Here is an 18,579-nt window from a genome sequence, read left to right as displayed (position 1 = left end):
CACTCTTTCTATGTTGGTTGGTGGATTTTTTTTTTTTTAAACCATGAAGTTGAGATTTGTATGTACACTGTGTTCCCAAACCTCACTTTCTCCTTATCTGCAATGCAACTTCTCAGCTCTTGTTCTGAAATCCAAACAAGAGTTCAGGCTTACTAGTTTTGCAGAGTGCTGCTCTAGGTTTGAAGCAAATGAATAAACCATAGTCTTTATTTACTGTTGCTCTGCTTCACTGGGCTAAGCATGCTTTATATTTATACTTAATTGTTTCAGTCAGTGATGTTGGGAAAAAAAACTGTTGGCATCAACTGTTCGCTTGTTAGTATAGAAAAGTAAGTTGTCAGTATGTGGATTTTCAATATAAGCCTGTTGCAGATTAAAAAAAAAAAAGAGAGAAAGAAAGAAAGGAGGGATGTAATAAGCCACAAAGTTTGTTTGAACAATAAACAAAATTATGCTTGCCAATTTTATCTGAAGAACAAGTTGTTATTCTGATTATGGTTGTTAATTATTAACAGAGATTATATGGATTTTTATCGTAAGATCAGTTGATATTTCTTCTCTCCCAGAGCCTCTTTAGAAGCCAGCTGTCTTCCTGACATGTCAGCTGAAACTCTTCTGGGCTAGTGGCAGTAACTTGAAGTTGCATCTCTAGGGTATGAGAAGTCTAAAGGACTCTGAGATACTGATGCAAGTGTTTCTGAAATCCGTTGCTACTTCCAACTGTAGGATAGCTGATTTTATCTGAAAGCCTGGAATTTGGGGGGTCCTCAAGCTAAACCCTCCTTTATAAACCTATCATGCAGTAAGTAGGTAATTCAAAACGTAGTCATTGCTCAGAGAACACTTAGGTTCCCAGACAGGAAGGGGGGAACAGTGTTAGTGACCAGTGGTGTGAAGCCAGCAGGCAGGTTTGCTGGAAGTGAGGGTGAGATGTAGTTTGAGCCTAGCTTGTCCCTAGAGATTAGAGAGCAAGGAAGAAAGTCTCCAGCCTGCCACTTGGTCTCAAAGTGCAATAAAGTGCTCCTTGAGATTATTGGTTTCAGTGTATGAAACTAAGGTTAGTGCAGAAAGTCAGACGGATTAATGCCATGCCAAATATACATCTTCCCCCTTGCCAGGCTCCACAGGGTCGCTTCCCATAGATGCACTGGAGAAGGACAGCTGAAGTAGCTATTCCTGGGTGTATACTTCAGGGAAACTAGTGCCTCTGTCCTAGTTCCCATGTTCTCATGGGTTTTTCTTTTTTCTCTTCTCTTCTCTTCTCTTCTCTTCTCTTCTCTTCTCTTCGGATGCTCTTCTGGGAAGGAATTTGCCTTTAAACACACATTTATTGACATTATTTAAATTAATCCAGCTAATATGGGGAGTGTGCTAGCACAAGGAATGGAGTGCCATTGCATGCTCCATAGTGTGAGAAGATGCTCGGAGCTTTCTCTCACACTCTGATGGTCTCAGAGCCAGGGAACCTTACTTTGATACTCATTTCTCCTCTTTCAATTGAAGAAGACTGAGTGTAGCCATCTAAGCAGTAGGACCAATTGTCCAATTGATATGGACAACCAGAGGTCTACTAGTAACAAACTCCAACCAGAGTTTGTTATATTCTGGTGCTAAGTTTGTTTTCTCAGCTCTGTAGCCTTAGAGTATTTTTCTTCCTATTTATTATACTAAAGAAGACACTTCAAATATGTTTATGTAACTTAACTGCTTTTGTTTTATTCAGCTTGTAAAGACATTGAAGGAAGAGTTTGGTTTTGCTAGTGCATCTTTACAAATGTTCATGACTGGTTGTGTTCTATGTAGCTCCTTCTGAAGTCAAGAAAGTAGCTCTCGTGCATACTCAGCAAAAATCAGTGATGTTTAATTAAGTTAAAATAAGTTGCAAAATCAAGTTGCTACAAGTGACTAAGTGGGGAAGACTGCAAAATTGGTTTAATGCCTGAAACACATTGGATTTTTTGGATAGTTTAAATTGGAACAGTGAACTCCTTAATAGTGGTAGAAGAAAAATACATGGCACTAAAATATGCTATAAAATAGCATTTTTGAAAATAGGGTAGTCTAAAAGTAGAAATTGCAGTTACTAATTGGAATCAGCTTAGTGGAACTGTTAGGCTAAGTACAGCAAGCAGTATCTCTTCCAAATAATGCTTCAAAAAGTAGTGACCATATTAATGGAAACCAGTTATTGTGTATCAGCCTACTCCGATTTACTTGTTGCTTTCTGATATGGCTTCCGAAGTAAGGCTTTTTTTCTCATGTATTTAAACATGTTTCAGTTTGGAAGCCCCCCCCTACCTAATGCTTTTCTATGTCAAATATAAATTTCCAATGTAGAGAACGAGAATATATTTTCATGTTTTTTCTAGGAATTTTGTTGTTCCTCTGTCTTTCCCCCCTAATGAAGCAGTGTGGGCTAGGTATGTGCAGAAATTGAGACCTGCAAAGTACAGTAATGTATGTTCAGATTATTTCCGCTAATAAAACATACATTTTGTTTTTCTTGTCTTTATGGGCTTCTTACCAACTATGTAATAGAATAAAAGCTTTATTGTTGTCTTAAGTTTGGAGGTAGTCTGAATTTAACTTGACATCTGTGATTATTTGTATATTTTGAAAAAATAGCTGCCTAGATTTAAGGTTATTCCTTTTTGGGCATTCCCTTTGGGCAGTCTGTTGGTTTGTTTTGTTTTGTTTTGTTTTTTTAATACAATCTACCAATTAATTTTGGCATATAGACTCAAGTCTGTATGCCAGAATTGTTGTTCCCTTGATAGTTTGAAATGCGAGTAGAGGGGAGAAATACCAGGATGACTGTTCTGGGTGTTGGCGTAAAGGCTAGTGAAGATACCAAAATTGCAGCTATCAGTCTACTTCTTTCTTTCTTTCTTTCTTTCCCCCCTGCCATGGGCTTTAAGAAAGGAGGAAGGAAATAAAAATTCAGATAAAACTATGTTTTCATTTATTCACTTAGCTAATGAAGAAATTGATAATTAATGGATGAATTTGTTCATGTTTCTTCTGATTTGACCAGAATCAATCTTTGTCCTCAAACTAAGTGACCCTCTTTCCTGAGATGACTTTACTGCATCTGTTTTTGTGTGGTGTGACATGAGCTACTTGATTTCTCGATGAACTGCAGTCTTGTCCAGAGAAATGAAGTGGAAAATGCCAGCAGAGCTCCTGCTTCCTTGTCTCTATATTATCTATTGAAAACTCTTCTGTGCCCAAGCTGGGGAGGGCTGCTGTTGACCTCAGTTAGGCAAAGCCTTCACCTGCAGTATCCAAGTGAATCTCTCTAGCTACTGCAGAAGCAGTCTACCTCTACTCAGCTGTCTCAACAAATTTAGCAGTGCAAGAGGGCAAGAATAGTTCATTTTAATCATCTAACTAATTTAAGGCTTTTACAATGCCACCTTTCTGGGAAGGGAAGTGCTATGACAGTGTTTCTAGTGCTCGCTAGCTGCACCCTTAGGCAGTAAGGCTCTGAATGGGTGAATCTGACGTGACTGCAAAAAGGCAGTGAGTTGGACCATTTATTTCCAAGGAGGAAATCAGTGCATCAGGTTTATATGGAAATATTCATTATTAAGTTAGTGACCAAGTAGCAGACATTCGTGAAGGTGGCAAGTTGTAGTTCAGTTCCAACGCTTGCCAGAGAGCATCGATCTGCTCAGAAATGGTGTTGGAGCAGAGGGACAATTGTGCCGCTGCTTGAAATTATGATGTTCAGCTACAACCACAGCATAGTCATGAGACAGCCCAAATACTGGAGATAGTATTGGGAAAGTGATTGTTTTCCTTAAGCTGAGTCCCTTATTAAGCTGTGTCTTCTGTTTTGGGTGTAGTAAAACACTGATTTTTAATTGCTTTTGGTAAGAGTGGGGCAAGACTGGTTTTCTCAGATGAGTCTGTTATGGCTGCGTTTCAATGGTGGTATATGGCCAATTCAAATATGTTATTTGCCCCTTTCCAAACATAGTGGAACACAAATGCCATACTGCGTAATGGAAATTCCTCTGCTGTGCACATCGGGTAGATCTGAATTTGAAATTAGCATGTCAGTTCACTGCCTTGCCGTGGTACAAACTTCTCTTGTTAGTCCTGCTCCTCATTTTGCATATGTCAAACTAAAACCACTCCTGAAGTGGCAGCTTCAGGATTAAGTAGGCATTTTTTGGCTCAATTATGGCAATTAGTGTTCAGTCGCGTTGCATGTTTAAACTCAAGGGTTGACATGTCAACATTTTGCTCTAGCTTAAAGTAGGACCATTTTTAGTCAGAGAAGTGAGCGTTTATATATCAGTCATTACAACAGAAAGCTTACTAAGCTAACTGAACATAGCGTGTTGAGAGATGCTGTTCTCCAGGTTGACAACAAAGGCTAGAACAGGGGAAGGAGGGAGAAGAGGAAAGAAAGCAGATGTATGGACTTGATGTGAGGTTATTACACTGTCATGCCTCAAATGAGCAATGTTGTGCCTTTCCTTCTTTCCAGCAATGCCATGGGGGCAGCATCGATGTGTGCGCCTGCTTCTGGTAGGACTAAAGATTAGGATGTGAGAAAAAAGTAAAGATGTTGCTCTGCAAAACCTATTTAAAGCCCAACACTGTGCAAACTCAGCAGCAACAAAAAACTTGAGTCTGTAAAATACTTCTCCCCTACCTTATTTATATTGATGCTCCGAGTACTACTAACTGTAAATCTATCTAGATATAGAAAGCGCTATAAACAATTCAGCATTTTAATTGTGCAGCATGGCAGTGCTCCATAATGGAAGTGCACCAACCCATTTGTGATGTGGGTAGTGGGAAGTAAGTGGCCAAAGATGAGAGGTAGCCTTAGATCTGTAAAACACTGAAATGCCTGCTAGTTTGGCTTAGTAATGTTCTGTACTTGACAGTGCTCCATGATGAGAGATATAACTTCAGCATTTTGTAAATGAACATGTTTACAAAGGAGGAAGAAAATACCTCTTTCCTGACAGTCGTCTTAAATGAATCTCTTAACTTTAAGCTTATTACGTGATTTAACAATGAACTCTCCTTTGCGTATTATTTGACCTACACTTATGTGCATTTTCAGCACATTTTATCTGTATCACACAGATACATTTTGAGATGGGGGGGTTGATTTTTTTTTTTAACTCCTCTTTGACCTAGGACAATTATACACAAGAACACATGCAGAAAACATTGGAACTGAACACTGCATTGGAGTTAGTTGATGTATTTCTTATCTTCCTTCACTACCATGCCCCCCACCCTAGTTCCAGTCCTCTTTCCTCTGTGTATTTGCTTGATCTTCTGTAATTTTATCTCAAGATTGGTTTTGGGGTCTTATCATAGATTGTAGTTCTCACTTGTTTAGTGGGCAAAAGCCCTGAGACTGCTCTTCTGAGACTCCAGAGCAGTACAGATAAAGGCTGTAGCCTCAGTGTCGATTATTATTAATGATTTAACTCTTTTTTTCATGGTTGACATGAAAATTGGAATAGTTCCATGTCAATGTTTCTCCAGCAGCTTAGTTATTTTAACTTAATATTCCTGTCTTCACTACTATTTTTACACTTATTTTTTCCCCCCTGCCAATATTTAGTAATTTCTAAAGGCCCCGGAGTCCACTACTTCGAGCACTCTTGTTTGCATTCACAGTTGACTTTGAGGAAGATGTGGGACAGCTGTTCACGACACAGTTGCCCCAAATTTCAAGGCAGTATATCTGTGGCCTTGGATCTACAGTTATCTTCAAGATAAATGTGGAATTGTGGGTTTTGGTTCTAGGTTCAAGATTTTTAAGCCTTTTCAAAATAGAGGAATAAGAAGGGATAGTGTTTAAAATGTGGGTATGGGTTTTTTTCTGACAAGCAGCCCTCATTAACGTCAGCTAGCTTACCCTAGCCTCCTTTTTATTTTGCACAGTAGCATTTTTTCCCTGCAGCAGTAATTTGATTGCAAGATTTCATTTAGTCTCCATCTAACTCTGTTCCAAACTTCTTCTGCCTCAAGCATGGCACAAGGTGTCCAAAAGTTGTGATAACTCTGACCATGATTTTTCCATTTTTTTCTTCTGCTGTCTTTGCACCAAAATACCAACAGAGAGCACAGCATTCCCTTGCTTGCTGCAAGCCTTTGTAAATATTAAGTGTATTTGTAAACTTTAAATGTGCTTATAGCCTGTCTTTTGGGGCAAAATCCAGACTTCACTTACAAACCCCCATTGAAATACAGTATGAAGGCATTACTTAGATTTTCATGTTGAGTTTTAGTCAGTGGCATTAGCTTGATCTAGGCAATACTGAAGGTGCATGCCACCATCCTTAGCTGGTGAGGATCTCTAACGTTTTTGGCATTAAAACTTTCTAACCTGTTTAATGCTTTAATGCTGTCTGTGTTTTCTGGTCGGGTGAGAACAAAGTGCTTTGAGGTAAGAATGTGCTGGGCTGACGTGGAGGCTGTGGATGCACTGGCACGTGTGATCAGAGATTACTTTCATGTGGAATCACAGTGTTCATAGATAGGTGCAGTTCTGCTTCCACCACCGTGTTATATAAAAGCCTACTCGCACAAATAAAGGACTTGAGCCTTAACAAAGGGAAACTGAAGTCCAAATAAAATGTCCTGGGGTAAACCGTGCCAGGAAAGAAACTTCCTCCCATCTATCGGAATCTGACACAGATCTCTTCATTCATCCTTTTACTTGCCTTTAGGCATACCTCCAGTGGTTGTTAGGCAACCATAATAATGTTGCTGAACATGCAGGCTGGCTAATTGGATTGTCCCCTTCTTGGGTTTTTTTGTTCAAACAGTGTTGGTGATTTTTAATAAGGCAAGCACATGCAAGTTGCTTTGTTGGCTGATGTGATAAACCAAAGGGCTTTTAAGAGTTCTGTGACACATCAAGGACAAATTTTTGAAATCTATGTGAGCTTTGAGATTGTGCTTAATTGAGAGCATAAGAATTTGCCTCTGCCACTACAGAAGTCTTGCTAAATTCTGCTTTAATTCAGCACATTTCCCCATTATATTCAAACCAGCCTATTCTAATGAGAATTTTTGGTTGAAAGGCAGTATCTACTCACATGAATGGAGCTGAGCTGCACCACAAAAATTTAGTGTTCAAATAGGCCAAGAATTTCCTGCACCTTGTAACCAGTGTCACTAGGGCAGTCTTACTAGCAAGAATGTGTTCATAAAAATAGCAATGCTTTAGTACAGGATGAGATGCCATAGAAGAAATTACATATATCATAAGGGTGGAAAGGATTTTCTTCTTTGTTACACGCATAGGAAAATACATTTAGCATGTTGTTCAGGAGGGCCTGTTTCTCTGCCAGCCTAACCTGAGTGAACTCTTGGAAGTGTTGAACTTGAGTGTCTAGTATCTTTGTATCTAGTGTCTAGTGTCTTTCCCTGGTTGTTCTGAATATGTAAACTAAAAATGCATGTGATCTGCATTAACATAACCAAACTTACCTTGTATTAATTATTGCAAGACCACTTGGTGTGGCTTATGCTCCACTTATTTGTCACTTTTTTTATTTTTATTTTTTTCTTATCTTCTTGTAGATTCACCAAGTTGAAGAGCCTTAACCTTTCCAATAATAATTTAGGAGACTTCCCACTGGCAGTGTGCAGTATCCCAACCCTGACTGAACTCAACGTGTCCTGCAACGCCCTCAGAAGTGTTCCAGCAGTTGTTGGCGAAATGCACAAGCAAGTACTTTCTTAAAACTTAACGTACATAGTCTGATAATATAGACAACAAGCAGTTTCATGACACTGTACATAATCTTGCTGTGAGAAACAATTTAAACCTGCTAGGTTTTGTCAGAGCAGACTGGCTTGTAGATCTGTATGGAAGTAGTTGTGAGCTGTGGGTGGAGAGGAAGCACCCTTTGTGTCTTGAAGCTCTTCCAGTACCCAGTATTTGACACAAGAGTCACCTTCATGGTGAAGATAATCTTTAAACCCCCTTGCTTATGTGCTTCAGTCATCATGCAAGTCAAATTCCGGAGATGTTTGAAGGTACGATACAACTGTGTAGAACAACCTGCATTTCACAGTTGCAAGGCTTTTAATTATTCGGTTGATATCTTCTGTAGAAGACGTTACAGCATTATTCCTTAACATTTTTCTTTCATCTGCCATTTTGCATGTTTAATTTCACTGTATCTGCAGCAGATTTGTGTGTTTATAGGAAGGAAATGTGATTTAACAGGTCACTCAGTTTCTTCACTCTCCCTTCTCCTCCCCCACCTTTAATAGCTTGCAGACATTTTTGCTGGATGGCAACTTTCTCCAGTCCCTTCCTGATGAATTGGAGCATATGCATCAGCTCAGCTACGTGAGTCTATCCTTCAATGAGTTCACTGACATTCCAGGGGTGCTGGAGAAGCTGCCTGCCATGGATAAGCTCTGTATGTCAGGAAACTGCATGGATACCCTGAACCTACAGGTGTTAAAAAGGATGCCTCATATTAAACATGTGGATCTAAGGTAGGTATTTGAAAAAGGGGAAGAATAAGTAGGTCTAAATTATTGGTGTTGAAACAGTTTCTCTTTGGCTGTCAGAATAGCTCCTGGCTATGAATCTGTGGTGTTAGTCCCTCGAACCACGTTTCTGGCAGTATTATGTAACTCACAGTACTTGCCATGACTTAGCACTCTTCTTTGAGGAAGAGGTAGCATTTAGGGGCATCAATAATTAGGAAAAGTAATTTCTATACAAAAAAAACCAAGCAAAACAGAGTCTGGGATGCTGGTAACTCCTGCAGTCCTAGCTGATGCAGTATTAGTATACTATAAATAATAGTCCCTGACTCAAAAAACTTCTGTCTGAAACATTGCAGATACGTGAGATGAAGAAAAGGGCAGTGAAGGTGAGAGTACAAAAACAGATATTTTAGTATTTCTTGGTATGTTAAAAAGCCTAGTCCACCATGAGTAACATTATTTTATTGATGCCCTCAGCAGAGCCTAAACAGATCGTTATTACAAATGGCTCTGGTATGAGGTGGTTCTTTATTCTTATGGTCTTTGGGGAAGCCAGCATCTGCAGTCAGCTGGGCAAGGCTCAATTCAGAGCCTGAACCATGAGGTCCAAATAACAATGAATTCTAGAACTATTTAGTTAAATCAAGCTCTTCGAGCTAAAACTTAGTACTATGTAGATGTCAGACTTTGCAGTCAGGGACGGGCCAGCATAAGTTATAAAAAACAGCTAAAATAGATGGATAATTCAGAAGTGTATATGGCGGGGTTACAGTATGTCTGTGTGTTTGTATGTATGTTAAAAGCAAATAAATCGGCCTTAGTGTAGGGATGCTGTGGCTGAGTTCCAGCGGTGCAGCTCTAGCCCTCTCATTGTCTGCTGCATCCTTTCTGCACCAAACGGTGCTTCTTTGTAGTGCTACCTGGAATAGTAAATGTCAAACGTGTTTGTGAACTGTGCTTGCTGCGCACTGAAGTGCTTTGCTTCAGTGAAATCAGAATGAAGCACTGCTCGTAAGCTGAAAACAGAAAAAGCAGGCTGTGGTATTGGAGGGGGCATATTACCCATTTTCTTTTAACTGGAAAATGTAGCTACTTTGAAAGCACAACCGTTATACAGAGGGCAACTCTTTGAAAGCAAGAGTAACCACAAAACTGCAGGTATATGCCCTTATCCTCACTAGGGAGGCTCGATGGGCTGACGGAAGTTACTACACCGATTTTAGTGTTCTGGTCAGAGCTGAATATTTCAAAGTGGACTCTTTGGAGTGCTCTGCCATCTCAAATGTTGCTGGGTTATAGATAATCTTTTCAGTTGTAACTTTTGGGGAAGTTGCTGAGTATTCGCAGCGTAAATGCACACAGTGAAGATGTCATGAAATCCTGTTCTCTTTATTTAACATACCCACTCATCTTGGGTTTTTGGTTTGTTTTCTTTCAATAACCATTTTCACGCCTCTGAATTTGCTTGCTGTGGAACGTGGCAAAGTGAGAGGCAAATATGGGAATTCATAAATCTCAATTTGGCCTTTCAGTAAGGCAAGAGGCTCCGATGTCTGCAGGTTACTCATACCTGCCAGACTTTTCCCACAGATGATCATGACAGACCAGCAGGAGCTATAGAGGTGGTGTTCTTTTCCGAACTATCGAGCACAAATAACAGCCAGATCATCTTTTATTTTTATAGACACAATAACAGTAATACTTATGTTCTTGCACAGCTTTTTATCTGTAGTTTTTCAGAGTAGTTTAGAAGGGAATATGGTGTCATCATTCCATTGTCATGATGGATAAAAAAAAACAGAGCTGATCCATCCTGCTTTTAAAATACCATAACAAAAGGGGAAAATTCTCTTGATCAGAACCTGGAGGCATGCTAGTTTAATCCAGCACAACGAATTGTAGAGTGAGCATTGGTTTGTCAGCAGCAGCCTGCCACGTAACTATACTTATTCTCCATTTTTGTCTGCAAGGTTGAATTCAATTAGGAAAATGGAGGCCAATGAAATAGATTTTCTGCATCATGTGACCCAACTGGATCTCAGAGACAACAAACTTGAGGAGCTGGATGCGACAGTTTTTAACAATGTCGAAGTGTTACACTGTGAACGGAATCAACTGGTAACCCTCAAAATCAGTGGATATTTTCTCAAAGCACTGTATGCTTCCTCAAATGGTAAGTGTGTTTTCGGGGCAGCTGTGGTGGTGTTATCAGACTTCTGGTTTTCATACCTTGTTGTCTGTGGGATGTTTATGTGGAATGCAGCGCACGTAATCAGGAGGCTCTTGACATGACTCTTGGATAAAAGGGTTTCACATGTGGCATGTCATGCTACTTCCAATTCTGAGCTTAGAAGTGACCTTCAACTAACATTGGGCTACTGATTTGGAGGTTTCAAAACTGTGAAAATCTTAAAATTGGGCTGAAATTCCTCTCTGTGTCAGCAGGGAGGGCTCTTGAAGTTGTCAGTTCTTTGGGTTGTACTAATGTGTTGCTTTACCAAGGCAAATAGGGAATTTATTGTTTTTCCCCAGAGTTGAGAAAGTTTGAACAAGTGGCTGTTTGTGAGACAAACTAAAAAAAAATATGTATTTTTGCTACTACCTCTAGCTGCTTACTCTGTCCAGAAAGCTACAAAATCTATAATGAGTAACTTCAATTTGTATTCAATAATAAACATAATGCAGCATTTTCCAGTAGAGTATCTCCTGTGTTCCATGAATAGGATTTGTTTGATCTCTCTCTGGAAGCTGTTATTACTTTAAAATAGTGGCGAAACCTGAGTATTTTATTGATTGGAGTTGTTTGGTATGGAATAAACAAAATGCAAGCTCAGAGAGCTGTGAATTTGCTGAACAGTCTGCACGGCCTTTAGAAGGCTGTCATCTTAACAATATCCAAGCCGGTGCCTTCATTAAATATTCATGCCAGGATCTTTGTAGCTGAGAAAAGTTAATCTGAGCATGTACTGTGCAATGTGAACTGAGAACCTGAGTCAACCCATATCTTGCAATTGACTGCCTATTAGGTCTTGCTGTTCTTCCTGGCTGTCCTCTCTTTGCACCCTCAGCCACCTTGTTTTAGTTTCATCTTCCCAAGGAACAGTGATGCTTGTTACAGTTTCACTTTAGTGGATTTTTGGTAGGCTTAAATAAATGTCTGTTGTCTTTGTTTCAACCTTAATGCTAAGCATTAGGTACCTGAAACCCTTAGAATATGAAATACTATTGAAGCAATCAAAATACAACATTGCTAGCAGTAGTTGAGATGCTATGAAAGGTCTGTAAGGGATGCAAAGGCTTATGTAATGTGTCAAAATGCTTTGGATCTTGCCATGTCCTGGAGGACTCTGGGGTATTCTGTAGCTTGCTGTTCCAGAGTGGGGAGTCTCCCATGCCTGTACAATTAGTGACCAGTGGAAAAAAAATGTAGAGCGGGTTTGTGACTGGCTGTTCTGGACAGAGGGTGGCAGAGGTGAAGTTACAGCTGGGACAAAAATGGAAAATTGAGAATTTTCCATGAAACTTTTAAAATCCTCCAGTTTCTCCGCTCTGATCAGTTATGTAGTGTCTGTCATAGCACGTACAACATACTACAGCAAATGTACTCAGGCGTAATAAAGAAACACAATTCAGTTCACAGAGGTCCAGATACTCAGAAGTTTTTTAGTTTACTGACTTGTTCTGAAATCTCTGGGTGTTAGCTGCTTAAAGTAACTTATGGAACAGCCATTTAGGTGCAGTTCTTTCACTACTTTTGTTTTAATGTATTTTTCCCCCTAGAACTTGTTCACCTTGATGTGTATCCGGTTCCTAATTGCCTGGCTTATATGGATGTTTCTAGGTAAGAGTATGTTTTTTTCTTGGGCCTGTAAAATACACATCAATGAGGCTTATGAAAAAATGACATTCACTGGTATTTTACTGGAAGGATTGGGGGCAGGAATTGGACCTTGAAATATGAGGAGACTGATTCTCAGAGTTAGAGGATGGGCTTTTTTTCTAATGGCCAGTTCTTCCCAGTTTCCTTTTTATAGATTTACGTTTTACATGTTGGGTCTTTTTAGTGCTAAAAGCAAAATGGGCCTTTATAGTTAAAGGAAAAGAGTTTTCCTGATTTAAAGATTTCCTATCTTATAGAGATACAACACAATGATTCAAACATGCACCAATATGAGACATGTACAGAAGTTCCTTTTTGGATGTCTGTGTCACAAGCCCAGTGCAGGTGACGGTTCGGGAGTTTACTCATCAGTTCTGCAGCTCATCGTTGTGCTCTGCAGCCCTGGCTGCTGCAGGGATGCCTGCAGTTGCCATTTGAATGCATCCATAAATGTCACCTTAATGAGAAAGGTGGGATAAGGAAATAAATGGAAAAGGGAGTGTTTTAGTATGTTTTACAATTTAAGGACTGAATCAGGAAAACACTTTATACATTTGCTTAATGTCTGTCTTATTTAAGGAATTACTTATCTGCATGTTGAAGTGATAATCTCATTCATTAAAGAGTGGTTTAAGCAGGCTTTTTAAGCTACTGAATTAGTGAGTTAACCTGGATGAGTGGCAATCAACCTCAAAGTTTCATCAACCATGAGTTACTCCCATTGTGCACCTAAGTATAACACAGAGGTGTGACTAAATAATTGATTTATTGAAAAGCATTCTTTGTAAAGCTGTGTTCTCCATTTAGCCGTAAATGAAATTGGTGCAGAATGCATGATTTTGATCACAAAACCCTTTTTGTGCTGCAGTTCAGTGATGGTATTGTAACTAAATGGGTAGGATGTCTTTAGCTTCTTGGCTCGCTTGGAATTTGGGAAATGTGTTTGAGATTGAAAGGAAGCTATCTGAGGATAAGAGGGGTTGGGTTGCCATCGTATATTTCGGTTAAAGGCTACTGCATGATAAACTATAGGATACAAGTACATGAAAGCATGAACACTGATTTATATTCATGCTGTAAGGGTCCTATTCCTGAACTTCAAGTCTGTGAGTGCCTGAATATTATGTGATGCCCAGTTTTGCATCTGTGTATCCTAACTGAAGTAGTGGTTACGTGAATACAGATGCACACAATTGCCTCCCTGTATTTTGTGCTGCTAATTTTTGTCTTTAAGGCAGGATTCATGGGTGCCCCACTGTGCCTAGCTACATGTTTTCAGTGCAATATTTGGAAAAACTTACCTCTAAGAACTTAGTTTTCAGAAGGGTCAGTTTCTGTGAAGACAAATGCAACAAAAGCAAAATGCATGACTTTAAAGATACACAAAAACCCTGATTTTGCTCTCTTGCTCTAGTCAGTGAGATAGCTGAAGAGTGGTAGAGTAGGTCTCAGGGCTGAATTTATGGGGGATTGAAGAGGTGTGTTTCAACTGTGTAGAGTGTGAATGTCTGCTGACTAGTAGCTCCAGTTTTCTTCTCCATGGAGAGACTTCTTCATCCTTGATAGTCTGGTACTCTTAATACTTCTTCCTCAATAGTTCGGAAGCAGCTTTTTCCTCTTTTTTTTTTTTTAACCTTTCTTTTCTTAGTGGCTGCATATCTAGGGAGATAATAATGCTGTTATATTTCTTGCCCCCTCACTCAGGACCTTGCTGCCCTGGTAGTGCCCTTAGAGAATGAGGGGTGATACAATCTCACAGGAAAAATTATGTAGGAAATATATTTCCTGCAAGTGTCTGAATCTCTCTTGAGGCTGTATTCTTAATAGTCTTTATATCTCTGTTATCATTTAGTTATACCTCTTTGTGTTCTTTATTCATAGAAATAACCTGGAAAACCTGCCTGAGTGGGTATGTGACAGCAGGAAACTGGAAGTGTTGGATGTTGGCCACAATCAGATACGTGAGCTGCCTGCCCGGTGAGTCTTGCAGACCGTTGCATAATGTGGAACAGGATAAGCAATTCAGAAATAATTGCTGATTCAGTGTTTAGCTTGTTCCAGTCACTGTCAGGCCCGTTTTTCTTTTGTTTGATTTTATTTTTACCTTGTGGGGTGTCGTCATGCCTCAAGCTTCCACCCAGCCTTTCTTCTTTTACTTTCATCCAGAGAAAGCAGTGCCTTTGAACTCTAGATGGAAGTTTTGAAGCTGTTCATGTGGCTGTTCAGGCAGGAAAGGCCTTCATTTTTAATACTGAATATTAAATATTTACAGGCATAACTTTGCATGACAGTTTAGCGATCCAGAACTTCTAACTTAGTTTCAGGGGTGCCTAGAGACTCCAGTTCATAGCCCTGTTTGAGTGAAAAAGGGTTGAGAGAAGAAGGTAAAGTCTCATCAAGCAAGCAAACCTCCTGCAAGTAGAGCAATCACCTTCCCTACAAAGATGATCTCTTTTCCAGGTGTCTAAACTTAAAATTGATAAATGCAAATGATAGGAAAGCAAGTGAACAGGAAGGAAAATAGGAGTTGAGTTTAAATAATGAATGCCGCCACTCCCCCCCCCCAAAGAGACCTGTTCCAAGTGAATATACTGGTCAGGTACTGGTATTGAGAATTTTTAAGTCCCTGATATCACTGGAAGAGAGCTGTCATTCTTGCCTGCTCTGTATGCTTCAAAAGAGATGTTGTGAAAGAGGGGGAACATACTAGGCACAAAGGGTGAAATGGTGTGGGGATGTGCACAGCCATTGAAGATTGTAGACAGCCAGTGTATGAGCTATTAAATATTTTCCTTGCAGAGCTGTACAGCACAGATGATCATCAGAAACCAAAAAGGATAGTTTTGTCTGGGTCAGATGAATGTGCCATATGGTGTAAACTGGCAGTTTTAAGTGTATAGACTTCAGAAAAAGTTGTGAGGAGATTTAACAAGTAAACTAACGGGCTAACATGCAGACTATTAATCCCTCTGTTTTTTCACATGAAGTGAAACTGTGCCTACTCAGAAGGTGGGGGGAGCAAAAGTTCACTTGCCTTTCATTTGCACTTCATAACAGCAAGGAGTATCAAGGCATACCAGATATCTTTGGGAGATTAATGATTAGCTGAAATTAGGTACAGTCAACATCCCACTTGTCTCTCCTGCCATCTTATCATTAACCCCAGGAAATAGCTTATCTTTGAAAGCTTTTCTTTTTGTAGTATATGTCTAGATAGCTTAGCTCCTAATAAGTCAGCTCAGTTTTAGGGCCCAGTTCAAAACACGGGATAAGATTTGAATGGTCTGTTAAACTTCAGGGATATTTGTGTCTGGATTCAAATGCAAATGTCTCAGGCGTATAAGACCTGCTGTTAAGTATCAGGTAAATAATAGTGCCCAGTGTGTTCATGTGCACTGCTGTGTGCTTTTCCTTCTACATAGAATAGCACTCTGAAAACATGTGAAGTGAGTGAGCAGGACTCTCCTAGGAGGATGCTTGCAACTCTAACCACAGATGTTCAAGCCTTGACTGACCAGCAGTTTCCAGAAAGGCTGAAGGTTGCACCTAATCTAAACAAACTATGGTTGATGCTATGTGCATTTGCCTTGAAACAGAAAAACAATCCTTGAAGACAAAGAGCTGAAGCAGTTGAGATAGAGGACTGTGTACTAATGTTTGTCCCAATTAAAGAAAATGGGAACGATGTACACTGGGCTGTAATGCAGCCATTTCTGCTTTCAAAGCACTCAAAGATAACAAAAAGGGTACTTTGTCCTGCATAGCTAAGACTAACTCACTGTTACAAAACTGACATTGCCAAAGATTCTTCAAAGAAAATGGAAATGCTTCAATTAAAAGTTGCCAAAATGACCTTGTTGCCACCAGCGAACAGGTGTCTGTATGTATTTTTGTTCCTTTTTGTCTGTTTTTATAAAAGATCTATCTGCATTCGACATTGTATTCTGTTGAACAGTTGCTTACTAAAGGAATTGGTTGAATGCTTTCACCAAACCACGTTTTTTTTGAAGATGCTGAGTGGCATGCTTGTCCTTAGAAATTTGACCCCATCAAAACTTTCAGTGGGAGTTGGGCAAGTGGGGAAGCTGCCTGTAGCTAAGAGCACTCCCGGTGTCCTGGCTCCCCACCCAGCTTGAGAACTAGGTGGCCTGGGCTCATCAGGAGCTCACTTAGTTAAATGCTGGTGGTTCAACATCTCTTCAGGGAGCCCAGTTTCTTTGGTGCTTGTGTAACTTGGAAAACAAGAAAAAACCCAAACGAGAAAAAAAAAAAAACCTCAAAGACTTACTCAGTTCTTCTGAATTATTTATAAAATGGATTTTCATGTAAAAGTGAATTGCTATGGTTTTCACCATGATTTTAATTTTTTTTATTTAAAAATGACACTACCCCCACCCATCAAAAAAACCCTAAAGTGATCATTTTTTGTGGAGGTGGTGTCACCCAATTCTGTTTTTTCCTGTAATGCTTGGTGTTGATGATACTGGCCAGTGTTGATTAGGAAAGGAAATAGAATAGTAAGGCAAATCCATAACTGAGAGAGATTTTCAAGCAGCAGTGAAGTGAAACAGAAATGGTTAAATGACAAAAACATAACAGATATGCTTATCACTGTATGATTAAGTCTTTTCACCCTGAGTTGAGCCTTCTGGAATGATACAGCTGGCTGTTGACTTGCATCCATGGTCATAACACAGATGATCCAGCCAACTGAGATAACTGTTAACACTGGCGCACAGATACGGAGTATGACTGTATCTGTCAAGGGGAAAATACTCGGCATTGTTGCCTTCGCAGGCGAAGGCAACAGCATACTTCATTGATTATTTTGGCACAATAATCCAATGACCTGATGTATTGTAGGGAAGGGGGGTGGGGGGAGGCTCTTTGTGTGTATTTGGGTCATTGTAACAGAGGGAAGAAGGTTTTTGCTTTAATGCTGAGTAATTTGAGAGTCTTTGATTGAAACAGGTCAGCATGATGCACAGGCTTGCCAGATTAAACAGTATGGTAGCAGTAATGTAAGACAGGTGGCGGATGAAGAATAATCTTTTTTTTTTCCTTAATTTGCTGAAAGTGGTTCCTGTTCAAAATCAAGAGTTGCTCCATTTTTGAGGTTATTAGATGCAGATTTTAAACTCCTTATTAAGTTGTTTATACTGCAAGTTTTAGCTTTACTATTTGGTCAAAACAGCTGTTTGTTCTCTCCTCTTTGTTGCCCTCTTCTTCCATCTTCCCTTCTCCCCCAGCCCCCCAAAAAATGGAGCGGGGGGATGGGACTCCAGGTCATCTATCGCTTGTAAAAGCTCAAGAAAAGTAAAGCCGATTAGATAAATTTCATTTGCTGTAGAACTGGAAAGGAGGCTTTATGTTAGCCTGGTATTAACAGAAAAGGAGAATGGGGGGGTGGGGAATTGCATTGGATTATGAGTCAGCACATGATGAATAAAGCACTATGAAGCTTGTGGGGTGACTGGTGATTTCACCCACACTTCTGGAGTTCTTCCATTAGATAGGGGGATCCCACAAGTGCAGTTTTCTGCAGCCATTGTTAGCAATTACCTCCTTCACTCTCATGCTTCTATATTCATATTTTATACAGTGCAATAAGATAATGCTTTCTAACTACTTTCACTCCTGAATCATCCTTAAACCACCTTCCCTGTCTCTGAACAACCTTTTTAAGAAGTTGGTGGAGAGTGGGAAGACATCCTTGGATCTGTGCGTAATTAATACCATGTCTGCTAATCAGTTGGCTGAATCACTTTCTTGCAGTGAACTGTGATATCACACCTAAATGCTCAAAGCAACTCTTCAGTTTAGATTTTTCTCATTTTTGGTGTTTTTTTGTTTCTCTAAGGTTGTTTTACAATAGTAGCTTGCGTAAGCTGCTGGCAGGACATAACATGTTAGGAAGGCTACCAGATCGGCTGGAGCGAACGCAGGTGGAGGTCCTGGACGTGCAACACAACCAGCTCCTTGAACTGCCATCTAACCTGCTTTTGAAAGCAGACAGGTAAATATAAAGAAATTTGATCTTGACTTGCATGTGAGGAACCTTGCTTTGTGTGTTACTGAAAGGGTGATCTGAGGTTCCCCTAATTTGAAAGCTGCCAAGCCTTGTGTGGTAAGGACAGATGTCTGCCCAACTCACCAAAACACAAATTCTTTTTATTCTGGTTTTGTAGCCTTATATGGTTGCT

General features: G+C 39.8%; 1 protein-coding gene across 1 annotated transcript in view; it reads left to right on the top strand.

The window, feature by feature from the left end:
• Positions 1 to 18,579, top strand: part of PHLPP1 (PH domain and leucine rich repeat protein phosphatase 1) — a gene marked incomplete at its 5' end in the record, with an annotated part of 66,284 nt that overhangs the window by 21,200 nt on the left and 26,505 nt on the right. Inside the window, 6 exons of the mRNA XM_010291178.1 lie at positions 7,570 to 7,716; positions 8,269 to 8,499; positions 10,467 to 10,669; positions 12,277 to 12,337; positions 14,258 to 14,353; positions 18,237 to 18,392. Of these exons, the coding sequence (XP_010289480.1) occupies positions 7,570 to 7,716; positions 8,269 to 8,499; positions 10,467 to 10,669; positions 12,277 to 12,337; positions 14,258 to 14,353; positions 18,237 to 18,392 (894 nt within the window). The remainder of the gene's footprint in view (positions 1 to 7,569; positions 7,717 to 8,268; positions 8,500 to 10,466; positions 10,670 to 12,276; positions 12,338 to 14,257; positions 14,354 to 18,236; positions 18,393 to 18,579) is intronic.

The sequence above is a fragment of the Phaethon lepturus genome, unplaced genomic scaffold (genome assembly GCF_000687285.1).
Source record: "Phaethon lepturus isolate BGI_N335 unplaced genomic scaffold, ASM68728v1 scaffold3620, whole genome shotgun sequence".
Taxonomy (NCBI): Eukaryota; Metazoa; Chordata; class Aves; order Phaethontiformes; family Phaethontidae; genus Phaethon; species Phaethon lepturus.
Note: the sequence above shows the minus strand (reverse complement) of the source record. Positions and strands in the feature narration are given on the sequence as shown.